Source organism: Asterias rubens, chromosome 16 (assembly GCF_902459465.1).
Source record: "Asterias rubens chromosome 16, eAstRub1.3, whole genome shotgun sequence".
Classification (NCBI taxonomy): Eukaryota; Metazoa; Echinodermata; class Asteroidea; order Forcipulatida; family Asteriidae; genus Asterias; species Asterias rubens.
In genome coordinates, this window is record NC_047077.1 from 13750608 (window position 1) to 13767447 (window position 16840).

General features: G+C 38.1%; 1 protein-coding gene across 1 annotated transcript; it reads right to left on the reverse strand.

The window, feature by feature from the left end:
• Window positions 1-3529: 3529 nt before the first annotated feature.
• Window positions 3530-16231, reverse strand: LOC117300906 (proton channel OtopLc-like). Its single transcript, XM_033784771.1, has 7 exons — window positions 15885-16231; window positions 10853-11033; window positions 9545-9807; window positions 7697-7901; window positions 6855-6973; window positions 6452-6541; window positions 3530-5616 (listed from the first exon to the last, which is right to left on the reverse strand). The coding sequence occupies exons 1-7, from the start codon at window positions 16096-16098 to the stop codon at window positions 4697-4699; spliced, it is 1992 nt and encodes a 663-aa protein (XP_033640662.1). The 5' UTR covers window positions 16099-16231; the 3' UTR covers window positions 3530-4696.
• Window positions 16232-16840: the final 609 nt, after the last annotated feature.

Genomic DNA, 16840 nt, shown 5'->3' on the forward strand with positions numbered 1-16840 from the left:
CAGTCGCCGCGTGTGGACGTGACGCGCGTGCAAGGGGTCAATAGTGGTCAGAAGAAGGTTGACCATTTTGCCAATAGACCCTTCTCATGAAATTATGTAAATTGCACATAGCGCGTGCGCACTAACGTTTTGGTTGGCAAAATGAGGGAACATCGCGCTGTTTTGTACACGGCTAATGGGTGCGTGACGCAGACGCGATTGCGCGTCTGCTTAGTTCACAACTCTATGGCGTTTGCCAACCAACAGGGTCTGTACGCATGCGTGAATGTGATTAGCATATTTCATGGGAAGGGTCCATTCCGTGCGCCGCACGTACAAATCTCTGCGTTGCGATTTTTACGTCATCGTTACCTCTAAAATGGCGGCTAGATGAGGCAAATGCAAAAGGTACAGAAACAACACATCTGAAGTAGTCAGGGCTATCGACGTCAGCTCCTGCCCAAACGCTCCTTCACAAACTGACAACTCCACTAATGTCTTCAATGAGTTTCATAATCTGTGGATTAGGAAAAGCTCAAAACTTGAGAGGGTTTGTTGGTTTTATTGGTTGTAGGTTAGGCCTTTGCCGCGGAAATATGGGCTAACTATGGGCGCAATTTCACAGAACTATTGAGCTTTAACACTTGTAAGTCACCAAAAACCTAATAAAAGTCAAGCTATCGCAACACACGTGTTTTTGCGGTTTTCTGCTGGTGTCGCTCAGCAACTGTTTCTGTGTTGGCAGCTCTATTGAAAGTAGACCCTCAGTCATCGGCATTTTTATGAACAATACATTTGGAAGAATAGGTTCTTTTTATTGATAAAATCAAACGTAAATGTGTACATGTTTAAGTATTATATAATTTATGCACAATAATTCCTTTCAAAGAACCATTCTTTAAAAAGAAAATGCACGACAGAGTAATCAAAACAATGATGCATAGGCATAATACATTAAACATTCCCAGTGACGTTTTTGTATTAGTTGCTAGCGAAGGGTGTTACCGCTACAAATTTATCCCAAAATTACAATTACACTTCCTTTTTTCGACCCAGTCATCCAATTATCAATATTTCAGTTTCCTCTATAGTCTGAATATCGGATCAATCGGAAAACGTAGACTTGATTTCCGGCGACCACGTGAAGTTTAGTAGCCGAAAAAGATGACGCGTCTTAAGTACACTGTTGGTAATTGCTCAAAGTTATTGATAGCATAAAAACCTACTTGATAAACGGAGAACTGTTTTATAGTAAAACACATTGTGAGAAACGGCTCCCATAACGTAGGTTTTTTTTTCAGAAAGAGGTAATGTCTCACTAAATAACCACTTCATGCATGAAACCTTTTTTTTTATTGGGCATCTAAAAGCACAAAGATTTTGCAACAAGAGTGCCATTTTTTTTAAGGCGAGTTGCAGGGCCTATCAAAGTTCTATTGATTCATATTTTTTGCAAAGTCACGTTTTAATTATCAATTAAGATCTGGTGTGTATCTTGGGATCAAACTTACTCCTTGCAAAACACAGGGGAAAAAACGAGATATAAGACTCGTTCCAAAGTTCAAAATTCAAAGTAACACAAAAATGTTACCGTAGCAAACACGTGGTACAACTCTAAGTGTGAGTTAATAAAAACCGCAAGGCCAACAAAAAAAATAAAAAAACGCAAGGCTAAAAAAAAGTTATTATTTCAGTTTGAAATTCGCCATTGTTTACCCTCGTTTGTTTTTGAGGAAACAAAGTATATTAAAACATTATATCTGCCCTTTCATAAAATGCAATTAAAGGGTATATTAATATTATGCAAATGAGTTCCATGTAAAAATACCTCTTACAACTGTTTAAATTCTCAGGGTCATGCAACTGATAATATACCATAAATAATAACACTCAATGTTGAAATTTATTTTATTTACACTATATTATTTTGACAAACTTGGATTAATACAGCTTGATAATAAAAATAAAGTAACAAACACATTTTTGTTTTTGGCCATTGAACACAATAAGTAGTTTTCCCGGCCAGTTTCCATTCATTCTATTCATTTAAACTATCGTCGGCCTATTCAGTTTCTTTTCAAAATGAATGCTCCGTCAAAGTAAAATCCTTAATTTCACTTTTGCCGCAACGTTTATTTCAATTTTGTAATAGTCAGCAGTAAGAGCTTGTAAATAAAAGGGAAATGCTTGAGTTTCAATGCGTCTTGATTAAATTTAATTATTTTCGCTGAAATTGGCCGGGAAAACCTTAAAGGGCAGGGTATACGTTTGATAATTACTCAAAACAAATATTAACTTAAAAACTGACTTGGTAACGAGCATTGGGGAGCTGTTGATAGTATACAACATTGTGGGAAACGACTCCCCCTGAAATAACGTAGTTTTTGAAAAAGAGGTAATTTCCCACCAAAATATTAAAAGACTTCTAGCTAGAAGTTTTTTATTCCAATCTGAAAGCACACAAATTCGTCCAACAAGGGTGTTTTTTTCTTTCATCATTTTCTCGCAACCTCGATGACCAACTGAGCCCAAAATGTTCACAGGCTTGTTATTTTATGGGATACACCAAGTGAAAACACTGGTCTTTGACAATTAACAAACGTGTACAGTGCCTCTAAGCAATACATGTTGTGAACTTTAATACTATTTAAGATTTCATACTGGTAAAAACTGACGTGATTAGCATGCATGTTTATAAATTGTTTGGCCGTAAGGATCTAGTAAACTGATAGACAATCATGTGCATAACATGTACGCTTTTAGTGGCTTACGGCTATAGCTAAGACTACGTACTTCAATGCATACACGAAGCAGCGATCTAGCCGTAGCTGTTGCTAGTCATAGTCATAGCCGCTGGGATTTTGGGTACAACCTTATCTTTATAAAAAATAGTATGCTTCCAATTTCTTAGCCTGAAAATTAAGTTTTGTTTTTGTAGCATAACGTTATCCACGGTACACGTACACAGAAATGTGGTATAATTATGGTTTATATCACGCCTTTTCAGTTAGGAACACTTAAAGGCAGTGAACACGAATGGTAATTACTCAAAATAATGATTAGCATAAAACCTTACTTGAAACAAGTAATGGGTAGAGGGTGAGAGTATAACACATTTTGAGATACGGCTCCCTCTGAAGTGACGTAAAGAAGTAATTTTCCACGAATTTGACTTCGAGACCTCAGATTTAGAATTTGAGGTCTCGAAATCAAGCATCTGAAAGCACACAATTTCGTGTGACAGGAGTGTTTTTTCTTTTCATTGATGACTCGCAACTTCAACGACCAATTCAGCTCAAATTTTCACAGGTTTGTTATTTTATGTATATGTTTGGATACACCAAGTGAGAAGACTTGTCTTTGACAATTACCAATAGAGTCCAGTGTCTTTAACGTGTTACCTCAATGTACTTTACCAAAAAATAATTCTGCAATATTTGTCAACATAGGTACAAGGTATATGTTTCCATCCATCCTACAGTATAGACTGAAAGAGCAATATCAATTCCTACCTCAGCTCAACTGAGTTTTTTCCCCTTATTTGTTTTTCTTTTTTTTTGTAGCTCCATACCAAAAATGGCTGTTAGCAGTGTTTCGGGGCGAACTTGCATGCAGAAGACACTGCAGACTAGTCAAGAAGTGCATTCACAAATAGATTATGTTGACCTTTGAAACCACGGACAATATTACTATAAACAGAGCCATCACTGTGCTGGCTAGTTAAAGGACCGGAACCAGACCGAACCATGGCAGGACATTACTTAATTTCTTACTTTTAAAGGACCATGGCTGCAGTCCAGTGTATGGTTCATTCTTCCGGGTTTAAAGCGGGGTCATGGCCAATTTCCGCTGTCCTTAACGGAATTAGAGACAACCTGCCCTCGGTCATCGACGTTAGACGTGAATATAATTGACATAAGACAGTGTAAAGTATTACTCTCCAAATAGAAGAAACATTACATTGCTCGCGCAAAATTTGAAAGCACCACGTATTGCAAATTAAAGAAATTATTCTCTAGCTTTCGAGGGTGTATTAAATTTGTATTTATGCGTACGTTTTGCAGCATAATTGGTCATTTGGATGATTTACCTATGTTTGTGCATGTAGAGCAAATTAATATTAGTGTCCAACTTGATGCCACACCCATGTACATCAAGCATACGCTTTGTTTCCACATCTTAGACTCAATTCTTAGAGTGTTGTAAAAAAAATAGCCACAATAATAAAACAAACCGAGTAAAAAATATTTCAAAATCTACCGAAACGGTAAACAAATCAACAACAATGCATAATTTTGTGATTTAATAGCTTGCTGTTTTCTTATATTTTTTTTTTATTTTTTTGCTGCAAAACTTCTTTGAAAGCATCTTCGACCTGAAAGTTATATATAAACCTGACAGGTCATTAAACTTGCAGGCGAAAGTTGTAACAACTAAAGTCTCTGTTGTAAATGGAAGCCAGCGAGGATTTTAATGGTCTACTTCGTCTGAAGTCCCAAGTTTTCCTGAATATAATAACTTGTATTATGCCATGTTCAGCACACAACACACAGTTGGTGTAAAATGGCTGGCATGTGTGTAAGAAAAGCAAAAGAAAACATTCAATTAATGATGCATTCAATTAGCTAAGCTCCATACATCATGGAAACATAAAAAGGCATATATTTCGCGTGGTGGTCTCGCTCACAAGCCGTTTGAGATCATAATGCGACGGCCTCTAGTGGTGACCATTCCCATTTCCATCCGCACCCGGTAAGTTCCATATCTCGAAGAAGCACGCCGTTGAATGGAACCGGAACAGGATTTCCAAAGGTGCCGCCAAATGGACGATGACGTACCACGTCGTCGCCCCATAGTAACCGTTCTCCAGTGCATACAAGTCGTAGCCTCCTTTCAACTCGTAGGTGCTGATCAGCCACCACGTTATATTGCACACCAGAAGGAACATGATCAACTGTTTAGTGCGCGTGTTCCGAAAATCAGCCGGCGGTTTCCTTGACATGGCGTCTAAAATTAATACACATTGTAAAACCGTCTGAACAATGTGGGAGAAATCATCGAAGAACACCAAGCCGCTGTGAGTTTGGCCCAGGGTAGAAACGGCCGCCACGAAGGTATAGGTACTCTGGAGGAACCCACCGCTGACGCATATCAACAGCAGCGCTGCATCCACCCGATGAGCCGGTCCTGAGTGGTGATCTGGCACCCAGCCTCCCTTATGTATTCCAACAAACGAAGCAATGCAGGCAGCGATACAGACTATATTGAGGAACACCCTGTAGCCTCTGTAACTGGTGAAGCTTGCCTCGCGTTTCTCGTAGTCTGACAAGTAGATGATGTTAAGGATGAGGATGATCACACCACACATAGTGCAAAGAACACCCAGAAGAAGGCCACACTCGAAGCTGAAGCCCACATTCCGTGTACCGTTCGCTTTGTGCGGGTGGTGAACCCTACGCCCGATGTTCTGCCACATGATGTAGGACATGGCACCGGCAATGATGGCGTATTCGATGACGAAGGAGTACAGGAAGACCGAGGCTTTGTACACTGCACCACTCAGGCCTTTGGCGGTCTTGCCGATGTAGCATGGATCGTAGCCGTCACCGGGGTAGGAGCCATTCGGTGTGGCGTTATCTTTGGGTGAAAAAGACGCAACAAAAAGTGTTTAGATTTACAAAAAAAAGTATTGATACCAACTTTTGTTCACATGACTTTGTACAAGCTCAAACATCGTTTTAGATAACTTGTTTTTGAATACTACAGACCATGTGAGCTAGTGTCAAATTGGTAAGCATGTTTCATTTTTTTTCCGATAAACATGTTTAAAATGTTTGTTGGTACAACATTGTGCTTAAACTCTTAAACACAGTTTTATATTGGTCACAAGAAATGGCATTTTATACATCACTCATCTCCGATACAAAGTGACGCTGGAGGCACTTCAACATCCTGTCTTTCAAGGTACGTGGTACTACGTTTGAATTATGAGACACAATTCATTCTATTTTACATAGCAACATCTAAAGTTTTACAAGCTGTTGTGGCGCAATCCAATCAAACCGGGAGCAGATCCATAAAGTTGTGTTGTGTAACGCATGTAAACAAAAACATTGCTTCGTCCTTCGGATGGGACGTAAAGCCGTTGGTCCCGTGTGTTGTGTAACGCATGTAAGAGAAGAGAAGGGGTTCGCCCCGGTGCTCCTGGCTTTGGCTGCTGTATGCGCCGTAACACCTTGTAAACCCTTAGAAGGTGCTAAATAATTGGGTCTCAGAATTCATCACTGCAATAACATATCTTTCTGAAAATTTATTATTCTTAGCGCCTTGAGTACCTTGTTTGGTAGATACGTGCGCTATATAAGACTTCGATATTATCATAACAAGTTGGGCCCCGATAAATGCAACTTTGTCAGACAGTTTTCGAACCATGTTTTAGTGAACTTTTACGGAACCAGAAAGTGCTACTCACACATAAACGCAGCTGGGTCGATCATGCTACCGTAACCCACATCGAGGGTAGTAGGTTCCATCACAAGGTGGCCAAGCTTACCTGTGTATCCTGTCAAAGACAATCAAGTGAAACTTAATCATGTTTTAAAGTTGTAAGGTATGGAAACTTATCATGTCTTAAAGTTGTAAGGTACTTAACAACTAATCTAATCTAATCATACATTGTTTAAAGTGTACCACAAGACACCTTTGGTAATGTCAAAAAACTAGTATACTCCAAAACTTGTTGTATCACAACATATGCTAGTAAACTCTTAAAGATTTGGGCCCAGTTGGTCACCGAATTTGCATAAGAATAATTAAGTACAAGCTTGTGTGTGTTGCCATGGTAAGGCCGAAGGATCTTCCAAAAATAAACTCACCTGCATCCTTCTTTGAAGCAGACTTGAGATAGTCCAACAGAAAGTCTTCCCATGTTTCCTCAATCAGTGTCCTGACGCATAACGCTGCGTTCGTCGCCATCAGGTGCATGACGGCCAGTCTAAGGTTTTAAGAAACATAACGAACTTTACGATCTTGGGATGATGTTTTGTCTTTGTACCCATACATGTAAATGTTTTTATGTAAGTAAGTGTCTGCTGGTGCGTTTGTTTGTTTGTTCTTTTTTTTTGTCTGTCCGTAGGTACGGGAACTAAAGCCTTGCTTAACCCTATGCCTAGATGTTGTTCCTGTTTGTCATTATTTACTCAACTTCCGTGTAAATTGTTATTGACTTTACTACATTCTGTGGTTTTCCATTATTTATTCATTATCATCTATATTAACTTTGCTGATGTACACAAGTGCAATTTTATGGCAACATTGAAATAAATGTATTGAAATCAAAATCAAATCTTGATTTGTATGTAAAATGTTCTTCTGGTGAGGGTTTTATTTGTTTGTTTGTTCATCTTTTGTCTTACTCCTTGTAATGGATTTCATTCATGAATCATCGTGCATTGTTCATTTGTATCCACCTTTTGTATCTTTTTTATTTATTACTTTATTTCAGATGCTTTTAAACTCACATGCGACTTTCTAATTGCAAACAAAATCACACTTAATTTTTGGTGTAGTGTTTTTCAGTTTTCAATGGCACTGTTTTGAAAAGAACACGAGGAAATCAGCTGGTCAGCTGAAAAGTTTCATGCCTGTAAACTTGTGCGAGCGATGTAAACTTCCTCTTTTTGGAGAATAATCAAGCTTCTTGTGTCTAATGTCTTACTTAGCAACAGGTTTCCAGCGCACCAGACAGTACTTGGAGAATCGCCAGAAGTAGTAGATCTGTAGCATGGTGAATGTCACGCACAGTATGGAACCACAGGCGAAGATACCCTGGGAACCACACTTTCCTCCGCTCAGCTCGATATACGAAGCTGTTCGCATGATCATCCAGAGGCAACCGCCGATGCCAAAGAAGAGAAGACCAACTAAATATAAAACAGTGAATAGTAGTTAGAACGTGCACGTCTGGCACGTATCGAACATTTCTCTGACCACTTTTAAAAGCCAGTGGACACTATTGGTAAATTGTCAACGACTTGTCTTCTCACTTGGTGTTTCTAAACATATGCATAAAATAACAAACCTCTAAAAAATTTGAGCTCAATCGGTCGTCGAAGTTGCGAGATATTAATGAATGAAAAAACACACTTGTCACACGAAGTTGTGTGCATTTAGATGGTTGATTTCGAGACCTCAAATTCTAAATCTGAGGTCTCGAAATCAAATTCGTGGAAAATTACTTCTTTCTCGAAAACTATGGCACTTCAGAGGGAGCCGTTTTTCACAATGTTTTATACCATCAACCTCTCCCCATTACATGTACCCAAATGAGGTTTTATGCTAATAATTATTTTGAGTAATTACCAATAGTGTCCACTGACTTTAAAGGAACGTTACAGAATTGGAAAGAAACAAAAATCGTGAAGATCACAGATTTACATAAAACTTATACGGTCTATGATGATGATAGTCAAAAACATCCCTTGAAATATTTTTGTCTGAAAATGTTATACTTTATGAGATATAAATAATTGTACTTCACGTTTGGAGTTAATCGTTCAGTGAGCGTTTTATTCATTTTTTGTTTTGGAATCGATGCAATGCAAAATTTGTAATCGGTAATCGGTTTTCGACCCAGATGGCCGATCAATATCAAACTTGTACAGGTTTTGTTAGTTTATGTTTATGTTGGATTACATAAAGTGTTTACACTGCCAGCAACTGTTTTGTTAGCAAATAAAACAGTTATGTAATGTTCCCTTAAATGTGGCCACACGCAGGCCCTACCCTGGTTGAAGGAGACAAACTGGCGTAATTTGAAGGGACACAACGGCTTCGTTTGGCTATCGGGCTACAACAAAAAGACTAAAACATTACTGCAAAGGTTTTTCTTGACGAAAAAGAAACGCTTCTTAAAACAAATACTAAAACTCACCGTTTTCTCGCATTAAAACAAAGCCAATGTGTTATCTGAACCAACAAAGTGACTATTTTACAAAAAAGATAACATTTTTCAAATTGTCGGTGCAAGTCATAAATAATGATGACGAATCGGAGAGACCTTGTAACGGAAGCGTGTTTTTCTGCCATATGCACAGGGGCTAGCAAAACGTAAGCCTTGGGGCTAGCGGAACGTAAGCCGTGGTGCATATCACGTACAGCCGGTGCCGTGTCTCGTTGGGCCGTGTCTCGTTTTTTATTTTACTTTAATGAACAAATACACTTAAAGGCACCGGACACTATTAGTAATTGTCAAAGACTCACTTTGTACATTTGTACTGGTATGTTGTATTGTTACATGGATTGTATGTGTAAACTTGAGCGCTGCAAATAAAAAATAAAAAATAATAAAAAAAGACTCACATGGCGAACACTACGTCACTTCAAAGGGAGCCGTTTCTCACCATGTTTTATACTATCAACCTCTCCCTACCAGTCGTTAACAATTAAGGTTTCATGCTGATAATTATTTTGAGTAATTAACAATAATGTCCACTGCCTTTAACGACGCTCTTCTGATAAACTATGATATAAAAAAAATGTCCTGTATAAAAGTTGCTTCACATACCGTACAGGTATCTGCTCCCAGCCTGAGCATCAGTTCTCTCCTCATCGTCGCTAGAGGGCAGTGGTTTCTTCAGAACCACCACCACAAGGATCCAAGCAATGGACACGATGTACAGCATGATGAAGAAACCCTCCACGTGGGCTGGTGTGACTGCATTCAGTCCCTCTGAGTACCGGAGGAATATCTGAGCAGTGTCGATCACTATGACGATGATGACAACCACCATAGCGTGCATCATGCTTAGGAGCGTCCACACGTCGTCACTGTGTGAATAATTAACGCGATTATTTCTATAGACCTTTCCTTTGTTGATAAACAAACCGCCTTGGTTGGCATGGTCGGCCGAATGTTAGTAAAACACTAAATCTTAAAAAGAGATGTTTTAACCAAATTCAGCATTCTCTGCAAACTTTCAATTAAATAAAATACCTCTCACAATTATTTGTTTTGTTTTTTAACAAAATCAACAAATTTGGTTACATTGTTACAAAAAATAGCGATCTTTTCTTAATTTGCACTTACGACTTTCCATAGTTTTCCAATCTGGGTTGGCAAAAACTCGGGCTATGACGTTGCAAAAGAAAGGTCTATAGCAAGTTCAATCAGCGACCATTGTTTTTGTCAACCACTAGTCAATATTCCATGGTTACCTATGCATGAAATACGTTCTGGGTACCAGGCAACATCGCCAAATGGTCGCCAATAGACAACTTTAGTCCCTTGGTCGAACTTGCTCCATTATAGACCTTATCGAAATACTCGGTATACATGTACTATGATGTGCGTTGGGCTTGGAATAAGGTGCATGTTGGTCTAGCTAACTATCAAGTTTGATCGCTAGCTAGACCATCATGCACCTCATTTAACAGCTAGCACTTGCGCATTTTGTTATTTGGCGAAAAGGTCTATTCTCGTGAGTGTGTGCATGCTCAGAAATATGTAAGCAATGGAACGTTTACCTTGAATGTTTGTCTCATGAGACGAACATTATTTTAAGCATTTACAAACGTATTTTCATGACATTGTTTTACTCATTTCTCAAAAACTACAGCACCTCAGTAAGTAATATTTGAAGGGAAGCTTTCCACTCTCACTGTCTTCAAATCCTGTAAGTTTAATGTAAATCTATGGACATTTTGAAAAGGTACCCAAATTCTTTAACCATAAGTGACAATACCCACGTTGTCTATCGTCCTCGTCATCGCTGCATGCAGTGGGACCGGGCCTTTAACCGTGACCGGGCCTTTAATCGTGACCGGGCCTTTAATCGTGACCATTATAATAATCGCTCCCCCGGGCGCCACTTACTTGTCTTCGTCATGCTCGTCCTCCATCAGCCTGTCATTGTACGGTGCCTCTGGTTCTACTCCAATGTGAACCCCAGTCGGGTATCTAAGACTCAATTCCAAGGTTCCGGCCATCTCGCCCTCGTCTGCTTCTTGTACACGGTAGCTGGGGGAATCTTCAGCGCCGTAGACAACGTTATAGGCTGCAAATATTAATAAGATAGTTTTAAACTACAAAAATACTCCTCATAAACCGAACAATACCTTTTTCTTTTCTTTTTTCTTTTCTTCTTCTTCTTTTTTGGGGGGTGGGGGGGGGTGAGGGTTGGGGAAGAGGAGCACAATTCAATTCAACTCAATTCAAACGTACATTTATTTTCAAACAGTACAAACAATAATTTATAAAGGTGTAAGAAATATGCCTAACCAATAAACAACGTTTTTTTTTACAAGGCGAAGCATTCTTCAAGAAGTTTCCTTTATTTTGTTTTGCATTTTCTATTTCATTGTCTTTTGGATGCAGTTGTATAATTTATTATATAAAATATTTATTTGCGTGGTAAATTCTTATTTAAAGGGAAGGTACACGTTTGGTAGTTACTCCAAAAACATATTAACTTAAAAACTGACTTGGCAACGAGCATTGGAGAGCTGTTGATAGTATAAAACATTGTGAGAAACGGCTTGCTCTGAAGTAGCATGTTTTCAGAAAGAAGTAATTTCTCACTAAAATAATAAAAGACTTCTATCAAGAAGTCTTTTATTCCTATCTGAAAGCACACAAACACGTCCAACAATGGTGTTTTTTTCTCTCGTCATTTTCACGCAGCTTCGATGACCAATTTAGCTCCAATTTCCCCAGGTATGTTATTTTATGATGATGTTGAGATACATCAAGTGAGAAGACTACCAAAGGTGTACAATCTGGCGCGTAAGAACGGTGAAGGGGATCTTCGTGCACCAACCTGTGTTTAGACGGACGGACAATTAATTGTCATTTAGTTTAATCATTTTAATCATTTCGTTTTGTTTGTTTTGGTATTTATGTGTCCGTTGTTATGTTGTCTGTTTTCGATTGCAACACTCAACAAGACTGTCCCAAACCGTCTTTCAAATTCACAAATTAATCGTTGATGAATTGATCGGCTCACATGAGTAGTACTCACGTTGTGATATCAGATTAACACTCCTAAGTGACAAGGGACAAGTGATGATGCATACATTAATCATCTAGTTAAATGTAAAGTTTTTATAAGTGTCAAGTTGAGAAGAAATGCTTTTCTTATTTTATTATTTTATTTTTTTTATTTTACTATCTCAGAGTTTGTGATCTATTATCAATTAGTTTTATCTTTAAAATCGTATGTTATTGTTTAGGCTCTTATAAATTGTATAAGGGTCATCATTTTTCATATAATTCAATCAAACATCTACTAATAGGAAAGAACAGTGGTGCAAAAGTCATGTCAACTGTCTTCATTATATCAATTTAAAGGAACATTACAGAATTTTTATTTTTTTTGCGAACAAAACAGTTGCGGGCAGTGTAAGCACTTTATGTAATCCACCATATACATAAACTTACAAACCTGTAGAAGTTTGTATGAGATCGATGCCATCTGGGTCACGAGAGAATAGTGAAAAACCGATTACAAATTTTGCATTGCATCGATGCCAAAATAAAAACGAATAAACGCTCACTGAGCGAAGTTAGATTATTTATTTCTCATCAAAATATGACATTTCAGACAGAAATAATATGTCAAGGGATGTTTTCTTCTATCATCATCATTAGACCGTGTAAGTTTTATGTAAATCTGTGATCTTCGCGATTTTTGTTTCAAACCAATTCTGTAACATTCCTTTATATGATGGAACTATGTTGAGGCAAAGTAGAATGTGTACCTGTTTTAAAGAAGAAGGTTTAAGGCACTGAGCACTAATGGTATTTACTCAAAATAATTTTTCGCATAAAAACTTACTATACTAAATAACGAGTAATGGAGAGCTATGATATTCACTTACTAGTAGTGGAGAGCTATTAATGGTGTTTAAAACATTGTAACGAATAGTTATATGCCTGACGTTTTGAGCCTAGCATAATCTTTCACGAAGGCTACAAATCATAACACATTGTGAAAAATGGCTCTCTCTGAACAACGTAGTTTTTGAGATTTCTCAATCAATTATTCAAGTTTAAATGCATCAAACAACTATTGTGTGCAATGATGATGTTTCTCTGTCAATATTCTCTTGCAACTTCGACGGTCAATGAGTCAACAATTTCATAGATTTGTTATTAAATGCTTAGGTTGGTATAAGCTAAGCATCCCGTGCACATTGGGCTTTTGACAGTAACCAAATGTGTTCCAGTGCCTTTAAGAACTATGAGATTAGGCACCAGTCCCGAGGTTTCCTGTGGGCTATACTGGTACTCTTGATATCCCAAACTAAGAGCTAAAATTAAACCTGAAGTGGCCTGGTTTGACGGGTAGCGGCATGCGTCATCGACAACTGTAGCCTACTGACCTGCTAGATTTGAGCTTACTTTAGAGAAGGAATGGTTGTTTTAAAGGCAACATATTTAACAACGTTTAACAAAAATTCCGAAAACCTGTAGAGAATCAAATTATGATTCTTTGAAAGAAATTTGACAAACCAAACAATGATTATACTACAAAAATAAAACATTTATTAAAGACACTGGACACTATTGGTAATTGTCAAAAAACAGTCTTCTCCACTATTAAACATACAATAACAAACCTGTGAAAATTTGAGCTCAATTGGTCATCGAAGTTGCGAGATATGAATGAAATAAAAAACACCCTTGTCACACGAAGTTGTGTGCTTTCAGATGCTTGATTTCGAGACCTCAAAAATCAAAATTCGTGGAAAATTACCTCTGTCTCGAAAACTACGTCACTTCAGAGGGAGTCGTTTCTAACAATGGTTTATACTATCAACCTCTCCCCATTACTCGTTAACAAGTGACGTTTTATGCTGATCATTTTTTGAGTAATTACCAATAGTGTCCACTGCCTTTAATTGTTGCATGGTTTTTAAATGTAGCAAGTATTTGACAATATTATTACAAGAGACCTTGGTCAGTACCGTAACAGTTGTCCTTTCACAAGTGATTCATTCATTTGTAAAAGTTTAGAACCATGATCATAATATATAGCAATGGACTCTTGCTTAATGGCTCTCGTGTGAAAGGGACTTTAAAATAGACGTTGCCTGAATCTGATTACCTGTAAGTTATTTTGTGTGACATGACCTTTGAGTCTACAAAGCTCACCCAAATAGCACTTGCTTGGAAGACTAAAGTTTCGCTCACGAGCAACGCCTTCAAAACGTCTTTACAAGTGAAATATTCAGGGAGACTTTTATCAGCCAGGAAACGGCCCCTTATGAATCATACAAGGCCAAACAAAACCTAGCCTGTCACAGACCCTGTCAACCTAGCCTGTCAAAGATCCTCTCTCCAGTGCATTAGCACATCCTTGCAAGAAGCACAACCCTTTAAAGGCACTGGACACCTTTGGTATTGTCAGAGAACAGTCAAATCTTTGAAAATATTGATTTAATTGGTCATTTAAGTTGCAAGTGAATAATGCAAGAAAAACACCCTTGTTGCACATATTATGTTGCGCTTTTCAGATGCCTAAATAGAGGCTTTTATTCCTTTAGTGACTAATTACCTCTTTCTTATTTTACTACGTTACTTCAGAGGGAGACAATGTTTTATACTATTAACAGCTCTCCATTGCTCGTTACCAAATAAGTTTGTATTTTAACATTTATTTTGATTAAGTACCAATAGTGTCAAGTGCCTTTAAAGACCAGGCTAGTTTTAAACATGTGGGCGGGGAGAAAGTCGAGAGTGAATGTGCGAAAGGTTGAGTCGATTTGACCCAGGCCCTCTGCAGTGCTGGCGTAACTTCCTGTTCTCGTGACGAATTGTGTGTAAAACATTATCCCAAAAGGATATTTTGGGATAGAAATAATTAGTCACTACTGGTCTAGGTCAGTTTCAATTTAAAAAGGGGGTCTTCGCAATGACACCACAAAATGGTATTAGTCAATAATCCTTAGGTGTGGTTTATTTGTTTGATTGGGTTTGTTTGCTGTTTGTGAACAGAGAAACTACTTCAGTTCTTAAGGAAAAGTTCCCCTGAGAGTCTTATGTCAAATGAATCACCTTACGATGAATGTGTGTATCTAAATAGACAAAAATCAATTATGTCAAAATACTAAGTGTGACAAAGAACATTGTGCGAAGGATTGAAAATAGAATGGTAATTAGAAAACGAATACTTCGGAAAAATCTGTGTCATATTTGAGATTAAACCATTAAGGAATTAAAATAGAAAGCCATAAATATAAGTGATTATTTTTAAATGTCATATCGGCCCTATTAACTTCATATTATTCTCACATGCAGTAAGGGTGTCACACTGGGTTAGAGCCCAACAAACTAATGTCGATATCTGATTTATTCCCAAACTCTTGGCACCTCCCATGTCTAAAATCCATTTTGAAATAAGGGAAATGTTGATTGATAATTTAACCGGAAACTATTCCAAGGGCGACGGACAATGTTTTTGTTTTCTCAACTTACTATTTTGGTAAATTCTTGGCTAAGGTTACTGTTTTAAATGTGATACAGGCTTAAGCTATTATCGTTCAAACTAAAGATAAACTGTTGACATTTGAGTTAAAATCAAGCCTGTAAGAAATTGCTTGCATTTTATTTATTGTTGCTTTACTCAATGTTTAGAGTCTTTCTCGAAGGTCAAACGAGACTGTTTTTTCCTTCGAGGAAGACTCTGCTATGATCAAAACGTCAGGGCATTAATAATGTCATTATACCATAAGTCCATTTGGTTGGCAAGTTGCTTGCAATAGCTAATTCTATTTTCTCAATTTATAAGTGTCCCCTTCGTTGACTGGTTCAACTTAAATGTGTGACATTTCGACACAAGTTTTAGGCTTGGGAAAGTTTGAACTATGCACTTTTTACAGTGAAATAAAATGATATCATGCCCTACCTTTGTTTACTTTCTTCTTCGTGCGATCCCACAGCGAATTGAAGTTCTGTTGAAGTGAAGCTAAGTTGATGCTAGGGGGTCGATTGTGGTCCACCCTCCCAGCGTAGTGATCACGGTATCGTTGTCCACGCCCAAGAGACGATGTCTGGCCAGCAGCGACGGCACGGGCTTCTCCTGAAACGAAGTTAGCCCCTCTGTAAGGCACCACATGCATCCGGGATTCTGACCAGTTGCCTGACCCGAATCTATCTTGCCGAAGTCGGTGCCTCTGAACAGCGCCAGACGAGCTGTCCGCGACAACTTACACGGCAGTCAATCCCCTGGTCAAATCAGTTTAGTCTTTCTACCAATGATTTATACAGACTCGACTTAACGAACAAGAGCCCACATAGGAAAACTATGTTAGTGACGGGAGGGGGAACGAAGGAATACTAGTTGACGCACGACGCAAGCCAGAGAGGAAGGGTAAATTAAGGACTGGAATTAATAGAGGGGAGTGGGGACGTTCCATTTTTGCAAAGGGGTGGACAGTAAGTAAAGGGGTTATGAACTATGACGTTTCAATATTAGTATTGTAATACTCTGCATTCTTGGTAGACTTGTGGACAAGTCGTTAATATTTGTCGCGGTGATAGTCGAGTCGTGGTGGTGGCGTTAAGTATTCAGGTCTCAACGATCGAATACTGCTCTCGCAATGAGAAGAAGTGATTTCAAAAACAGAATATTTTGTATGTTCATCGTGAACTGCGATTTTTATTTCGTAACGGTTAAATGTACAATGAACATTAATCATTAAAATAATGTAATACAATTTTAATACTCAACTTAATTGTGTACATATCATAGAGTTCTGTAACAATTACAAATCTCTCTAGCCTCTTAGTTAAAGTAACCTGGAAGTGGTATTTTGTCAAAATAAAGCTTTTGTCACTAAAATATGTGTTTTGATGATTAGA

What these genes read in the sequence shown, in the direction of transcription:
- LOC117300906 (XM_033784771.1), bottom strand. Translation starts at nt 16,098, where the DNA reads ATGCATGTGGTGCCTTACAGAGGGGCTAACTTCGTTTCAGGAGAAGCC. An exon ending in GAAGAAGAAAGTAAACAAAG is followed by an intron (nt 11,034 to 15,884) that starts GTAGGGCATGAT and finishes TAATATTTGCAG; the next exon opens with CCTATAACGTTGTCTACGGC. An exon ending in GACGAGCATGACGAAGACAA is followed by an intron (nt 9,808 to 10,852) that starts GTAAGTGGCGCC and finishes TTATTCACACAG; the next exon opens with TGACGACGTGTGGACGCTCC.